Genomic DNA, 14,758 nt, shown 5'->3' on the forward strand with positions numbered 1-14,758 from the left:
AATGTTATTTATCAATTTTACTTCAGGTCTTGCAATTTGATTTTTCCAGCCGTTTTAAAAACAGCCAAATTAAATATTGGTTTGTAATGCTACCCGGCGCTAACTCAATGTTGTGTTGAAAATACACGTTTGTCGGGATATAATAACACTCATTTGTTTTATTCCGATGCGCTAATTAACAAAACTATGTGTAGTGAAATTGACTGGCTCTGTTGCTGTTTGTGCGCCGAAAGCGCTCTTCAGTGAAAACTGTGCCACGCTTCCGCACTAATAGATTTTTTCTACCAGATAATTCGCTTATCTTTAGATTGCATTGCTTCTTATTTCAAGTTATAATAATGATAGACATTTACCATTATCATAATGATATTTATCTTTTAATAATTTTTTTCGGAAATTCTCTCTAATGCTAGTTGAGTTGTCCAAGACGAACCTTTCAAGATTTAATGAAGGGAATCAGTCTTTAAGTTACAAATAATTTTCTGGAAGAAAAGCTACTACCTTAGAAACGGGTGTGGAGAAAGCGAAGACCCAAAATATGAAAATCCCCCAATAACATATCAAATATTAAATGGCAAAAGACATAAATTTGCGTTTTTTTCCTGTTGTGTATAATGGCCGGTGAATGAAAATTATTGCAAGTGATGATTACCACAGGCTTTTCGTTTGCCACACACTTGCACCCATATGTGTATGGGCCGATGGTATTTGGGGAAAAAGATCTCCGTGGTAATTCACCTAAAGAGACTCTCTGGCCATTTTAAACACCACTAGCATAGTGTGTTTTCCTATTTACTGTTTCATATTCCTCTTCTTCTTCTGAGGGGGTCCTCGTTTTCTGGGTTACGTCATCGATATTCGTTATCCACGTTCCCATATAAGAAATAAATGGTTGAGGTTGGACTTTAATTATCTCAGTTTAGCTCTAGGCAGAAGAATCAGTCTCAAGCTACTAGAAGCGTCGTTTTCGTGAGTTATATTGGTTTGACAGCCGGTGCTTAGGAGCTGAGGAGTATATTAGCATAACTATTAAAACTCTTCGTGAAAAATTGGTTTCCCCACCTGCTAATAACGGTCTACAGTTGTGTTTGGGCCTCCCCAACGCATCACGCCTCAGGCTAGTTGTTGCATTTGTTGTTTAATTAACACACTAACTATGCTTATATTCACTATTGTAAACTCACCTTACAGTTATTTTATAACACAAGCAAATTGGACATACTCTCTGTTAAATTAAAGAATGTCAATGATATTGATGTATAACGTCGTCGGTTAGTTAAATTACGATGTTGCACTTCGTCTACGTCAAGGCACGCGTCAGCTGCTAAAGCCGTTGGTTTAATTTTGTCCTCTTTTGTTTGTGTCGTCAACTTTTTCGATTAACTGAATTTTTACCCCTGGGAAAATATGGAAATATCGTGTGCACTGATGCAAACAAGAGGGAAGCTCGATGTTATCACCATATTTTGCCTGGCAAGGATAACACATAAAACAGGTGCTTTCTTCTGATTTGTTCAAATAATGTGTGACAAGAGTGCAGCCTCTCATTGTTAGAATAATAAATATTGGGTGAGATGATCGTTTTCCCGCGCGACTAGGGTTTTAAACACGTCGGGACTTTCATTGAAGGTAGGCTTACAAACTCCGTTCTTTAAGTGCCAGTGTTGCTCACTAAATCGCGTGTGTGAACTTCAATTTATATGCAGTGCGTCGATCTATGAATGGAGGCAGTATCTTGACTTCGGTGGTCACTTTTGTTTTGCACTAAAAGCGCCCATGCATTGCAACTGAAAATATTTCACGCATGAGACGTTTTGAGTGTCTCCACGTGTTTTTAAACAGCCGAAACATAAAACAAAGCTGATGGCGCAAAACAAAGCGGCAAATACAAGCAGGTTGGCACACGCGAAAAGTTTGTTCGTGCAGTGTACAAACACGAATCCCATACAAAGATCTCCTTGTCATGTTAATCAAATTAATTGAAAGGTGTTAGCATAGATGCCGTTCATTTTACTTGAATTAACACCTCGGAATGCTGATTGTCCAGGTGAGTTGAAGCACAAGTCGTAGGTGATAGTAAAATGAACATTTTACTGATCAATAAGATGTCAATAGTTGCCTTTTTGGCGATTTTCTTTTAAGGACATCAATGTCTCGAAGGCGTCAATAATTATCTTTCCTTTCTCATCCCCAGTTTTTCCAATGTGAATTTTAACGACCAGAAGAACTTATCTTTCACTGGCTGGAAAGCGAGCGAATTAGTGAAGTAGATGATAGCTTTTATAAAATTTCGTATATCTGAATGGTGGATGCCGAATATACATGAAATTGAAAGTTAGACATTTGCTTACCTGCATGACTGTGCATGATATTTCTTGCTTATATTAGATGAAGGTTATTGACCGGGTAATAACGGGGACACCATGCCATGTAATCGAGTGAAATATCTTGAAAGCTTATCTTTCAATGCAAATGGATGGTTTAGAGGAAAGGTTATTTACCCCGCCGTCATAACCGCGTACGCGTATAAAGATTGTACATGTATTACTCTAGCATAAAGGTATATTTAACTTTTTTACTTGCTCTGGGATCTTTCCGCGTGTTCGCTTTTTTGCAGCGCGCGATGGTGTATCGTAACAGGCTAAATTTATGGTGGTATTCTTCTAAACACTGTTCAATTGATTTAGAGGTCACATCGAACTCGTGCTGTTCGAAATCATTACAAGCTTATTAAAACAAAAACAGTTTTTGACACAGTTTGCAAGAAAGAATTTGCACATGGCATTAACGTGAACAAATTTTAGAATTAAGGGAACGAAGACGGTTACGTTAACGGCAACGCCAAAAAATAATTTGTTTAATCTTTCTGCACGTGCGTCACGCATTTCCGAGTACATTTCTTTACTGCACATTCACACCGAAAAACAACAACGTGAAATCACTAGATTTAAATTAAGGTTTTGACGACGAGGAGATTATGCAAAATTTAGAGTTGCTATTTTCTTCATTTTAATTCCTCATCACTGACTTATGCATCGGTGCAGTTAAAACAAAATTCTCCCATATTGTTCAACGTGAACGAGATCAAAAGGTCTTTATTTAACGATTCATCCTAAGGTGGTTGTTAAATACAAAACGAAACTAAGTCCCCTACAGCCTGGACCTTCCTGGGCGGTTGTTGTATTAAAATTTACAACTTCTTTTAAACATTACCCTTTAATTTGAATTTCCCGCGGCAATGACAAGATGACAACTGCGTTCATGTATTGCTAAGGACCGAACCAAGTCTACTCATATGTGGCTGGAGAGCCGATCTCTGACAAACTGGCAATGAAATTAACTTCAAGGTAGACGATGGAGCTCTTCAATATCAATTGCGCTAACAATGACATCTACAGCAACAGCGAGTTTGCTTTGTTTATGCGTGTTGACTATCGCAATAGGAAATTAAAAAAAATAATGAGTAAAGTGAGGTTTCAAACCAGTGCAACAATATATTTAAATTTAATAAGCTTAGTTGACTCTGCAATATATTTTACTGCATGATGATGTGACTATGCAATATATTTAATACATTTACCAATCCTCGTACAAATTTTAATGTTATTTCCACTTTGGCTCATGATAGTCACCTAAAATGAACACAATTGCCTCTCAAAAAATCGTTAGGTCTCGGTAGGGAAAGTACAAGATTCACCAGACTTTTATATGGCTATCATCAAGCAAGTGTTATCAGTTGTATTGTTCCAATTCCCATTTACACGCAAAATTTAAAATCGCTCTAAATAAAATCTCAGCTTAATTTGAATATATTATTGACATATTACTGAGATATTTTTCAAATGTTGTCAATTTCAGCCTTCAGTTTTTCTGTAAAAAAAGACTGTTACGGAAAAAATGATTTGTGCAATTTTAGTCACACAAAAGCACGCTATGGAATGGTTATGCCAGTTGCGGAACGAAATGTAGTCGTTTGTACGAGATCAATGAGCAAGTCGTTAACAAATAGTGGTATTGGTTCCGCCAGTCATCCTTGCGGTGCGTCATATGTGACAGAGAACTCTTTTCGAGTTGCGTCAGAGCCCGTGGGAGGATAGGACAACATTTACAGCTAAGGAAGTACCTGCCGAGTAGAGCAATAATAATATGGGTTTTAAAGAAAATTATCGTTCTTTACGTGCAACACAAATTTTAGCCGGTTCATTTCTTTGCTGTGGTCTGCAAAACAAACCAAGTTTGAGGTTTTGATGACAACTTGAACGTGTAACAGTAAGTCACTAATTTTCTATCTGAAGTTCTTTCAACGTGAACGAAATCGGGAATTATCACGGAAAACTAACGACCGTGCAAAATTAATTTCAAGTGACGTTCTGTCAGAAATTACCGGGTCCCTATCAACGATACTTAAAAATCTCTAAGGGGATGTTTCGTAATACTGAATGTTTTTGTCGAAAACAACAAGCTACAGAAGATGAAAAATACCTTTGGTGCACTATTAAATGTGATCTTGGATTCAAACGAAACTACGACTTTTTTTTTTATCCAAAGCGTTTTTTGTCTCGAGATAAGTGCGCAAAAGGCGCCGGTGAAACTGGTGCATTGAACCAATCATACATGTTTTTGTCTTCTCTTGATCCCAGGATCTGTAAAGACTGAGAACGCCTTAATTAATTTAAAGTGGACTTAAGGGATTTTATGAAAAAACGCCACAAAGCAATTATATCATGATTGGTTGAAGGAGGAAAAGAAATAGCGCCGCACGCATTTTAGCACATCGTTTTGCGGTACTCTGCATATCAGCGACGTGAAATCGCCAAATTTAAGGTTTCCACGACAAATAATTCAGCCACATTGTATGACGTGAGCGTTGTAATCGCGAAAAAGTTATGGCTGTGCATGCGAAGTTATATTTTGAGATGACATTCTAGTCGACATCGCGGTCACAGCTTTTAAAGTCTTTTTTTCTGAATTTTGCCTAAGCAAGACGGCTGGATGAATGTACTTCTTAGGGGGTGGATGATTCAGAGATACCAAGAGATATCTCTCTTGGAGATACTTCTTTGTATTCAGTTACGGGGGTTAACAATTCCCATCTAATGAGTAGATTGTTTAGAAAGATGCAGAACATACAGTAAATTTGTCGGTTGCATCAAGAAAACGACAAGACTGTTAGCTTCGGAATCCATTACATGGAGTTAATCCTCGTGTCGATTCGTTTACTGTAGTCATAATTTCTCACGAAAGAACAATGAGAGCACGTGTTAATCGGTAACCAGGAAGAAGTCATTGCCCACCATACATTTTTTGCTAGTCCATAATAACGTTGGACTCCCGATTCAACTCTACAACACTGCGAATCGCCTCCTTGTCGGTTTGGGCTCCTAATCAAATTTTGATTTGTTTGAGTAGTTTTTAGTTTTCAGCATATTTAAGAGGATTGCCCGTGAACTAGCTTCGTAGCTGAATGCATTTCCGCTGTAAATAAAGTATATTTACGTGTTTATTCTCTGCTCATGTGTACTTTGATAATGTCGAATTCTGTGAGCCAAGGGTCACCTGCATGAACATAAGTGACGTATTGTCAGTGTTAATCTAATTCATCATTTAACTTCGTTTTTTCCTCGTTTACCACGATAACAGACACGCTTTACCAATGGAAATTCCGTAAACAAAGTTTCAATGTTTTGTGAACTCGGTCAACCACATGTATCTAAGACAAAGACATTATAACTATTTTCCGTGTTCGTCTCTTGGGTCTACATACAAAAGTTAATTTAAGATTCAAATGACGGTTTATTCAACGAATTTGTCAGTTAAAGGCCTTTACTGTTTTTTAATTTTTTTTTCTCCTGTGTTACAACCGTTCGACAATGTCAAATGATATTTCTGAGAAAATAGATTAAGGTGGCCAATAGATCTGTGAGTAGAAACACACGTTCTTCTTCTTGAAAAAGTATATTATAAATATCTTAGAAATGTTGATTTAAGTCTTGCCTTCCAATAACTTTAATGTGGTAGGAGAGAGATGGAAAATTGAAACCGATCAAGGAGACCGCATTGAAAATCAAACAGGTGAACAGATTTCAGAAGTATTTTTAACAGTGTCTGGGCGTAGCAGCTTAAAAAAGTAGTAGATGATCAGTTGCGGTCGATGTACAAACAGTGACTAATTCAGCATCAGTAGGTTGTCTGTGAATGAAAAGAAAAGAAAAGAAAAGAAACCTCGCCATTAACTAATCTGCCCAGGTCAGTTGCGCATTATGACAGGAGCAAGATAAAGAACTGAATTCAAGTCAAGTCGAGGTCTCTTTCTCGCGTGTCTCAATCTTCTCCTAGGGCGGCTCCTCCGCGAAAATACTCGCTCGATAGCCGAAACAAGTAAGCCTGCTCTCTTGTCATCCCTAAGTCAAATGAAACCTTTCGAAGACGGAGAAGACAAGTAGGTTACAAAAACCGCGGCTTTTCCCATACAAGATTTTTTTAGAAAGAACAAAATGTTAAATACTATCTAAATCTCGGGTCACGGTGTTTGATGTAGTAGAGGAAGAATTCTAGTAGTTTGTTCAGTTCTCGTCTTTACAAAGCCGAGTGGGAGGTTTAGAAAAATGGTAAACACACCAGGTTCAAACTCATGGTTGCTTTCCTTAGGTTTTACCGCCGTGGCAAAAAAAAAATAAAATAGATCAGTATAACGGAAATTTTGGGTTATGTTGCTTTGTAACGCAGCAACCATATTCAAGCAATCCAACGACGTACATGAGAATGTGCTAATTCGTTTTTGTTGTTCGTGCTGATGACTCGATTCATGTCCCTTGAATTGCTGGAACTGGCAATAATATATTAGGAAAATTAGTGTCGAGCGCAGCTGTGTGATAACTGGTATAAAGCAATTAGTTAATTAGCATTGTGTACGCACTGAAGACGTTTGAGCTCCAGTCCAGAGGCCCTAGTCCAGCAACTCCTTTTTGACTACTCAGTTCGCAATCCCTCATACTTGCCGAGTCAATTTAATTTGATTTTGTTTTCCAATGAGCGGGGAGTCAAATTTTAGCACTGGAATTTTGCTCGTAACGATAAACTCAAAGGCTCGAGTGAAATGAACAATGTTCATTGTGCATCACCGAAACCATATTAACTATGATTAAACAGCCAATTTCCTCAGCCCAGCTTAATATGGTTCCGTTTTTTCATGACCGTCATCATTTTGGAAATTCTGTATGAACTGGGACGACGCAAGTCATTGCTATTATATACAACCTTTTTAAAATTGCCAACTACGAATATTGTTCATAAACAAACTAATTACCAAAACCACGAGTGGAAATAAACAAAACACACCTGGTGAAAGGCGTAATTAACATAAGAACCTTAGCAGGGGGTTGACTACCTCGTCGTTGTGAGAGGACAGACCAAAATAGCGCGCTAGAAGGAACACTACCGGCCTCGGTAAGCCTTACTGTAGGTTGATTTTGTTTTCCAATGAGCGGGGAGTCAAATTTTAGCACTGGAATTCTGCTCGTAACGATAAACTCAAAGGCTCGAGCTTATGAGTATTAGTTTTGTCACACCTAAGGTGTTTAAGCAGTTTAAGCTTGAAATGAGATAAGGTCTCCTAGCAATTTTTCTAAAAATATGCACAAAGGAACTCGAATCATCAAACGAAAGGAAGAAAATACAGATTTCTATCAGTTGCTAGTTAAGTTTACACTCAACTTTAAAAATACATTTTTTATAATGAGGACTTAAAGCCCAGTTTAAATGACTATTGTGAGAGAATATTGAGAACGTCCCTTACCAAAGAACAAAGTTTAGAATGGTTGCTTATTTGCTCTGCGCTCAAACAAATAGAAACAGCTGCATAAACTTGTACCGAAGTTCGTTTTCTTGTCTAAAGATTGGTTTAATGTAGTTCTCATGAGAAATAGGTACAAAAGTACACGGCCACGTCCGCAAATATTTTGACGTTCAAACTACTTTTTTGTTTTCTTTGGAAAAGTGTCAGAATAATATTGAACAAATAAGGTGTCTTTTTCAATTTTTTTTTTCACGTTTAACCCTTAGATAATATTTTAAATGATGCATCAATCAAATTTTTATCGTGAATTATTTCAGTATGCCGATTCAGAGTTCATAATGGAGATATTGAGCAACTACAGTAACTATGGTAACAGCAAAGGCTACGCCACCAAAAACTGAAATGCATGCAGCAAGCATTTCCATTCATTTGCAAAACAACAACCTGAAATTACCAACTTATGCAAAAAACAGTAAATTTAATTTTAATATAATTTAATTCAACAGCGTTCCTATCGATTCAGATATTTCGCCAACACAGTGGGACAATCGGTATCATTGGATTTCACTTCGTTTTACAGCTAAAGAAGAGAATGGTTTTGTTACTTTCTTCATCCTCAGTGGTTAAGTTATCATTGTTTCTTGCAACTGTAATGAAATCAGTAGAAACAAAGACTGAAGTCAACCATTGCAAACTTTCTTCAGCTGCTGACGACACTTGTAAACAAGAATGCAACAAAGACTGTGATATGACATGCTCAAAAGCTAAATCACCGCTCAAGTCATGTGACCAAGAATGCTGGAGCGGCCGATGTGACATGCGATGTGTAACCAAGGAGACGTGTCATCAGACCTGCGAGTCTTTTGCAAAATGCTCGGGATCAATCTTTTGTAAAACCTCGAATTGTACTCAGAACTGTGACGTAGGGGCCTGTGACATGAGCTGCAGATCGTCTTCTCACTGTAAGCAGATCTGTAATGAGGGATCGTGCAAGCTTAAATGTCCAAAAACTGGAGATCATTGTAAACAGGTGAGTAGTTGAGAAATTGCTTCTTGGACATTCAAAGTTGAAAATAGATTGGTAAATATCCTGAAACTCAGCTGATTTAATGACAACTGTAGCGAGCGAACTTACAAAGTGGCCATGACAAAAGCGCTACACCACCACGACAATAGAGTCTCTGAGAACAGAGACATGGAGCAATCCGTTATTGGCGTAATCAGTCACCGCGATATCGTCACAACATCATGGGTAAATAATCAAATAACGCTGTCACAGCGCAAAGCAAAGGCATGCAGCCTATGCTAAAGCGAGGGAAAATGCGAGGTAGCAAGTCGCAGTTATTCTTTTAGCTGGGTGGATAAATACGTGCTTTCTCGCTCTGCTGTAAAATACGATGCAAAATAAAATCGTGTGTCATCATAACGAATTCAAGATCAGAGCTCATTCGAATGTGCCTGTCTGATCAATATTTTTCTCAACACACTAGTCTTGTTGGCTTGGCCATTGTCAAGCAAGCTGCAATGCCAAACGCTCCTGCAACCAAGATTGCGACCAAGGCAACTGTTCGCTGAGATGCGCCTCGGACGGATGCCGACAGTATTGCAATCGCGGACAGTGCAAAATGAAATGCAAAACAAGAGACGACTGTTCTCAGCATTGTTCATCGTTTTTCAAGACTTGTCCATTGGTTTACTGTGAGAGCAAAGAACGATCCTGTAGACAGGTGAGAGAAATGTCCATGACTTGTGACATCATCTTTCTCTAAGGACCTCTAAGCATACTCCACTGCACGACCGACACCTAGGTGAGTTAGGTGAAAAATGACGGCAATTACTTGTTCTTGGGGAAAATGTAGTACACCGGTATTGTTTAAAGACACTCTTTATAACGCGTACACGTTCAGCTGGAATCAACGTTGTATACCTCAGAAAGAGATAACTGAGAACTGTCTCTTTTCCAGGCTCGTTTGGAACAAGGGCAGAAATAATTTTATCCAATCAAATACGCGTGGTATTTTCGAGAAACGAGACTGATCTCTTGATGTTAGACTTCTCTAAAGCCTTCGATAAAGTAGCACACAAACTTACTTAAACTAGAGTACTATGGTATTCGTGGTCCAACTTTAGCCTGGATAGGGTCTGGCTAATTGACCGAATGCATAAATGGCAGCCAAAAATGTATTCTTTTGTTTATGTGCTAATGAGACTCACTAGCCTCGCTCTAAAGCAACATTTCTTTTATATTTTGTCCATGCAAACGAGGCTAGTGAGGCTAATTACTGGGTTGCCTATGGCAAACCCAGTCGAGGTCTGCGTTTCGTTTGTTTGTTTTCTTTTTTTTCTTTTTTTTTCTTTTTTTTTTTCCGTGTCGGTAAAAGTCTTGCCTGTCACTCCCCTGGTAAGTGGTGTCTTTGTTCATAGAGCCTTCTGCGCGTATTTTCTTAGGATCGAGAGGGTAGTGGAACTGCGTAGATTTCTCTGGTGGACACAGTAGAATCATTAACTTAGCCTGCAATGGCGTCGAAAGTCATGTAACGCGAATGGCGTTTTAGTGGATCCTTAAACAAAATATACCCTTATGGAGCTCAATAATGGAACGTCAGTTGGATAAACTAGGCAGGAATCTCAAAAGCGACGAGTACTGGACTTCGACAACAATCTATCGCCCGTCGAGACGAAATCAAAGTGAGTTGTATTTACCTGAAGTACATGGTAATTTGACACGATTGAGTTTCTTGTCTTCATGCACGCAATGAAATAGGAAGAGGTTTTCGCCTCTAAGAGCAAATATGTTGTTTGTTTCAATAAATGTTTCGCTGGAAAAGGATTCTTTGGTATTTTCTGCCTTTGTGAATTATAATATCATGTTGTGTATTGAATTTTCGAGCTTAAGGTTGAAATGTGATACGGGAGAAGTTTTTTAGTATTGCTCTGTAAGCAGGAAGGGTTCACAGGCCTGTTGGAAGCGTGCTTGAGTTTCAACAAAATGAGCCCCAAAATCAGTGAAAACTTGTGACGCAGATGAATAATAAAGTAGCTGCTATTTCCAAAATGATGGAATTACCTGGTGATAAATAACGTCGTACGCGTCTTGGAGAGTAAATTTTGACTTTGCATAAACAAGAGTTGGGCGATTGTGATCTTTGTTTTGACTTCGCTCATTTCATTGTCAAACTTTATAACACTTGACAGAAAAAGAAACTTACAAAAACCCGGTATCTTGCCATCATTTGACACAGATGCTTCACTGTTTGGCGAGTAAACATGCCGCGGTAACTTAATCACGGCGCCCGCTGAATTCCGGCCATGTCACTTTCGATTTTGCAATTTACTTCAACGTAGCAAAAATCTCCCAAAATGTTTGTCGCTGATCGTAACTTTTTATATTCTATATTCACGGTTCAAAATTAATGTTGTTTTCATGTCGTAAATATTTTATTCTCGATCGACCGTCCGGGAAACTTCCTTCTGCTCTCTCTGAAAACTATGTATCAATAGTTATTTGCTTTTTCATCAATATTTGTTTTGCATAAAGCAAGCTAACAAAATCTGTACCTTGCTGAGTTCGCATTTGTTAGCGTTAATAGTATTTTCGGTCAGATGTTTCTGTTTTTTGTGAGGGGTTTATTGTTTTGGTCTCCCATCCTAACACTAACCCCGCGAAACAGGGCTTGACTTCAGTGAAGTTTATTATTACAAAGCTGCTCAGAGGGCACACTTGTGGTGAAAGAAGTTGTGAGGGAACTTGAAAATTATCAACATGTCAGCCCAGAAGCCAATGTTTCTCGCTTCTCTTTTATTTGTTATTCTTCAGAGACTGGAATGCTGTATTTCAATACCACCAGAAACCCATAAGAGTTGAAACGTGTAACGGCCCCTTGTGTGCTTGGAAACAAGCTTCTGAATATTCAATTTGCTAAGTACCATATTTGGAACAACAAGAGCAAGGGGTTTCCAAATATGGTACTTAGCACTGAAACGTTCAACCAATCAGTTCGCACTGAATATGCGGAAGCTGTGAAAGCGCGTTACACGTTTCAACCCTTATGGGTTTCTGATACCACACAATTCAGTGCCTTCTGATTTTCTGTAGCACGTACCACAGGCAACCCAGTGTATGCTTCACAGAAGCATCTCGTTAGCACATACACAAAAGAATTTTTTTTTTGGCCGCCATTTATGCATTCGGTCTATAGCAAGGGCTCCACAGGTGGTCCTCGAAGGCGAGCACAGTTAGAAGTCTTTGTGAAATCTGCGTTAGCGTTAGCCTATGAGCTTCCCATATACTCTTGCGCGTTAGGTTGCGAGCATTTTTCTTTTCTCCTGGCGGCTAACAAGCCTTGATTTTTTTAGCAATTATTTTTCGCAATGAAAGAGTAAATTTATGTGACGTGCTATTGACTCCCTCCATAGTTAGGCGGAGCAAAGACGATGGTAATTCGAGCCCAAGTGGGTTACCAGTACTGTATCAACGGTAACTGCAAGCAAAACTGCGCTGCCTCTTTCAATTGCTACCAGAGCTGCAAGGGAAGCTGCAAGCAAAATTGTACCACCGGAGACAAGTGTGAACAATCGTGTGGCCTTGATGGAAAATGTCAACAGTCGTGTGACTCCAAAACATGCCAGCAGCGATGCACGGAGGGTGGAAACTGCGACATGACTTGCAAGGCTAAGGATCAATGCATACAGGTATGTTAGCTACCTCTCTGCATTGAAGGAGAAAAGGCTTGCACGGCCGTAGCGGCATAGCTTGGTCCATCGCAGGGTTAGCCCCAATCGTATGTGCCCCGAACCAATTTATACACCTGGGTGACTGGGTGACGAGATACCATGTGGAGTAAGTCTTCTTGTTTAAGGAAGCAACACTTTAAGGTCCGATTCACACGGTACCGAACGAATTTTCCACCGATTGAAAAAATTGACCGGCCATTTCGTTCGCACTGGACCGTATAATATTTTCGCTCTGTTCACACGGAACTGACGAACCGGATTAAAGCTTAGCTTTTTTCAGTGGTTTTACCATCTGTTCATGCGCAGAGCGCTAATTTACGAAATCCAAAAAGGCGTCAAAAAAGAGAAAGGCGAACGAAAGTAGCTGAGGTTCCACGCATCCATGCAACCACGCCTTTGCCGTGCAAACATTTAGACGGTCAAGGTGTTCACAGCGCGCCGGTTAAATTTTCAACCCTACCGGCTGAAAATTCATCCCCGATCTGGGCGTTCAATTTTTTGAACGGCGAGGCCTCTATAAACTTTCGTACGTTTAGCGTGGTTCCATGTAAATGAAACCCCTAAATGCACGAATTTTCAACCGGTAGAAAATTCGTGTGGTACGGTGTGAATCTGACCTAACAGAGGGATCTCGAACCAGCCAGCCTGCGGCCGGGAGCCCTGCACGATATTACTCCACCGTGCCTCAATCTTCATTGATGGAGCTTCAGAGAAATTAAGGAGACAGAAAGAGAGAGTAGACAACTAGGCCGGGCTCTGTGAATTCTCAGAACGTGATTTTAGAAACAGATGTCATTTTCCCTTAACGTCTTCATCGTGATGACTTCATATAAGCTTACCAGAACGCGTTAACATCGCATTGGGTAATGCCGCCACCTTTTCTTTTTGCTTGGTCTTAGGCGGATGTGTCTGGAAATATGATTCCGTCTGTATTTTACCTAAAAAGTGGCTTAACTGAAATTCACATTCCCTGAGAGCCGGACCAAAACATTCCTCTCCATTCGAACCCTTTTTTATTATTTATTCCCTACAAAACTCCTTCGCGATAGAAGAGTCTTTACTCCTGTCCTGGTGACCTTAGTTGACCAAAGACCCGGGGATCCTGGGAAACTGAGACTGGAAAAAGGGAACAAAAGATACCATTTTTGTATGCACAGCTCTATGGTCTGTTCTCAGGCAAGGACCTATTTCAATTGCTCCCCACTGTGCATGATCAAACTTTAACTTTATCTCTGAATAAAAAAATTCGTCGTTTTTATCTCCATAGCGATGTCCCAAAGGAGGGTGCAAAAGTATGTGTGACTCACCATCGTGCGTCCAGCTCTGCAATTCCGGAAATTGTTCGTTGGAATGTCACGGCTTGAATTCCCTGCAGAATTGCACCGGAGGTGGCTGCAATTTGACTTGTTTTACAGATGCAGACACCTGCAAACAACACTGCCCGGCTAACAACTGCACCATCTCGAGAATTCAGAGAACAAAACAAAATAATGTGGTCTTTTTCAAAGCTTCACCGGGCACGCACGAAGTAACAACCGATGACGTCAGAACTTCCAACGGCCGAAGAAGATTGTGGGATAATTTGTTAGGTGTAAAAATCTTATGCATCATCATGATTTCCTTTATTTATTGAAAACAGCCAATGACTTTGCAGATTCACGATTTATTTGATGTCTTCTGGAAATCAACGACTGACGAGATATGTCCAAATTTAACGTTCATTTTAAGGACGCAAAAACATGTACACTTCGATAATTTTCAGCTTTCTCGTGTAAATATAGCAACAATGCCTCACTACCCTTGTCGGGAAACAAGGTATCTGAAAGTAACGAAGTTCCATCGGGACTGGTGTGACAATCTTGGTCCAACTTTTTTACTGATCGATCCTCTTTCCCTTTGTTTCACAACGCACGAATTCGCTAGGCTTCACATACGAACGTATCCAATGGAAGATATTCCCTTCCGCGCAAGACAATTATCACGTACACAAGGAACAGATTTCGCCCGGTTTGCGCATCTCCAAGGGTCACTTGAAAAAAAGTGACAAAAATGGACAAAATATTGAAGATTAGTAATTTAGATAGATAGATAGATAGATAGATAAATAGATAGATAGATAGATAGATAGATAGATAGATAGATAGATAGATAGATAGATAAATAGATAGATAGATAGATAGATAGATAGATAGATAGATAGATAGATAAAGCGTTTATTAAAATACAAAT

The 14,758-nt window shown here is 39.3% G+C and overlaps 1 protein-coding gene across 5 annotated transcripts in view; it reads left to right on the forward strand.

Annotated features, from left to right (window-relative positions):
- Positions 1 to 1,416: 1,416 nt before the first annotated feature.
- LOC137979138 (keratin-associated protein 9-1-like) overlaps positions 1,417 to 14,758 on the forward strand; it is a 15,086-nt gene continuing 1,744 nt past the window's right edge. The window contains exons 1-5 of one of the 5 annotated variants that reach the window (XM_068826330.1): positions 1,417 to 1,495; positions 8,302 to 8,825; positions 9,286 to 9,522; positions 12,212 to 12,487; positions 13,797 to 14,758. The exon at positions 13,797 to 14,758 is cut by the window's right edge and continues 1,744 nt beyond it. In XM_068826330.1, coding sequence (XP_068682431.1) covers positions 1,429 to 1,495; positions 8,302 to 8,825; positions 9,286 to 9,522; positions 12,212 to 12,487; positions 13,797 to 14,162 — 1,470 coding nt within the window. In that variant the 5' untranslated portion in view covers positions 1,417 to 1,428 and the 3' untranslated portion in view covers positions 14,163 to 14,758. Of the gene's footprint in view, positions 1,496 to 1,537; positions 1,630 to 1,761; positions 2,048 to 4,046; positions 4,270 to 7,378; positions 7,447 to 8,301; positions 8,826 to 9,285; positions 9,523 to 12,211; positions 12,488 to 13,796 lie in introns of those variants that run through there. The other 4 variants (XM_068826333.1, XM_068826331.1, XM_068826332.1 and 1 more) reach the window with 4 other exon arrangements.

This window comes from Montipora foliosa, chromosome 12 (assembly GCF_036669935.1).
Source record: "Montipora foliosa isolate CH-2021 chromosome 12, ASM3666993v2, whole genome shotgun sequence".
NCBI classification, from domain to species: domain Eukaryota; kingdom Metazoa; phylum Cnidaria; class Anthozoa; order Scleractinia; family Acroporidae; genus Montipora; species Montipora foliosa.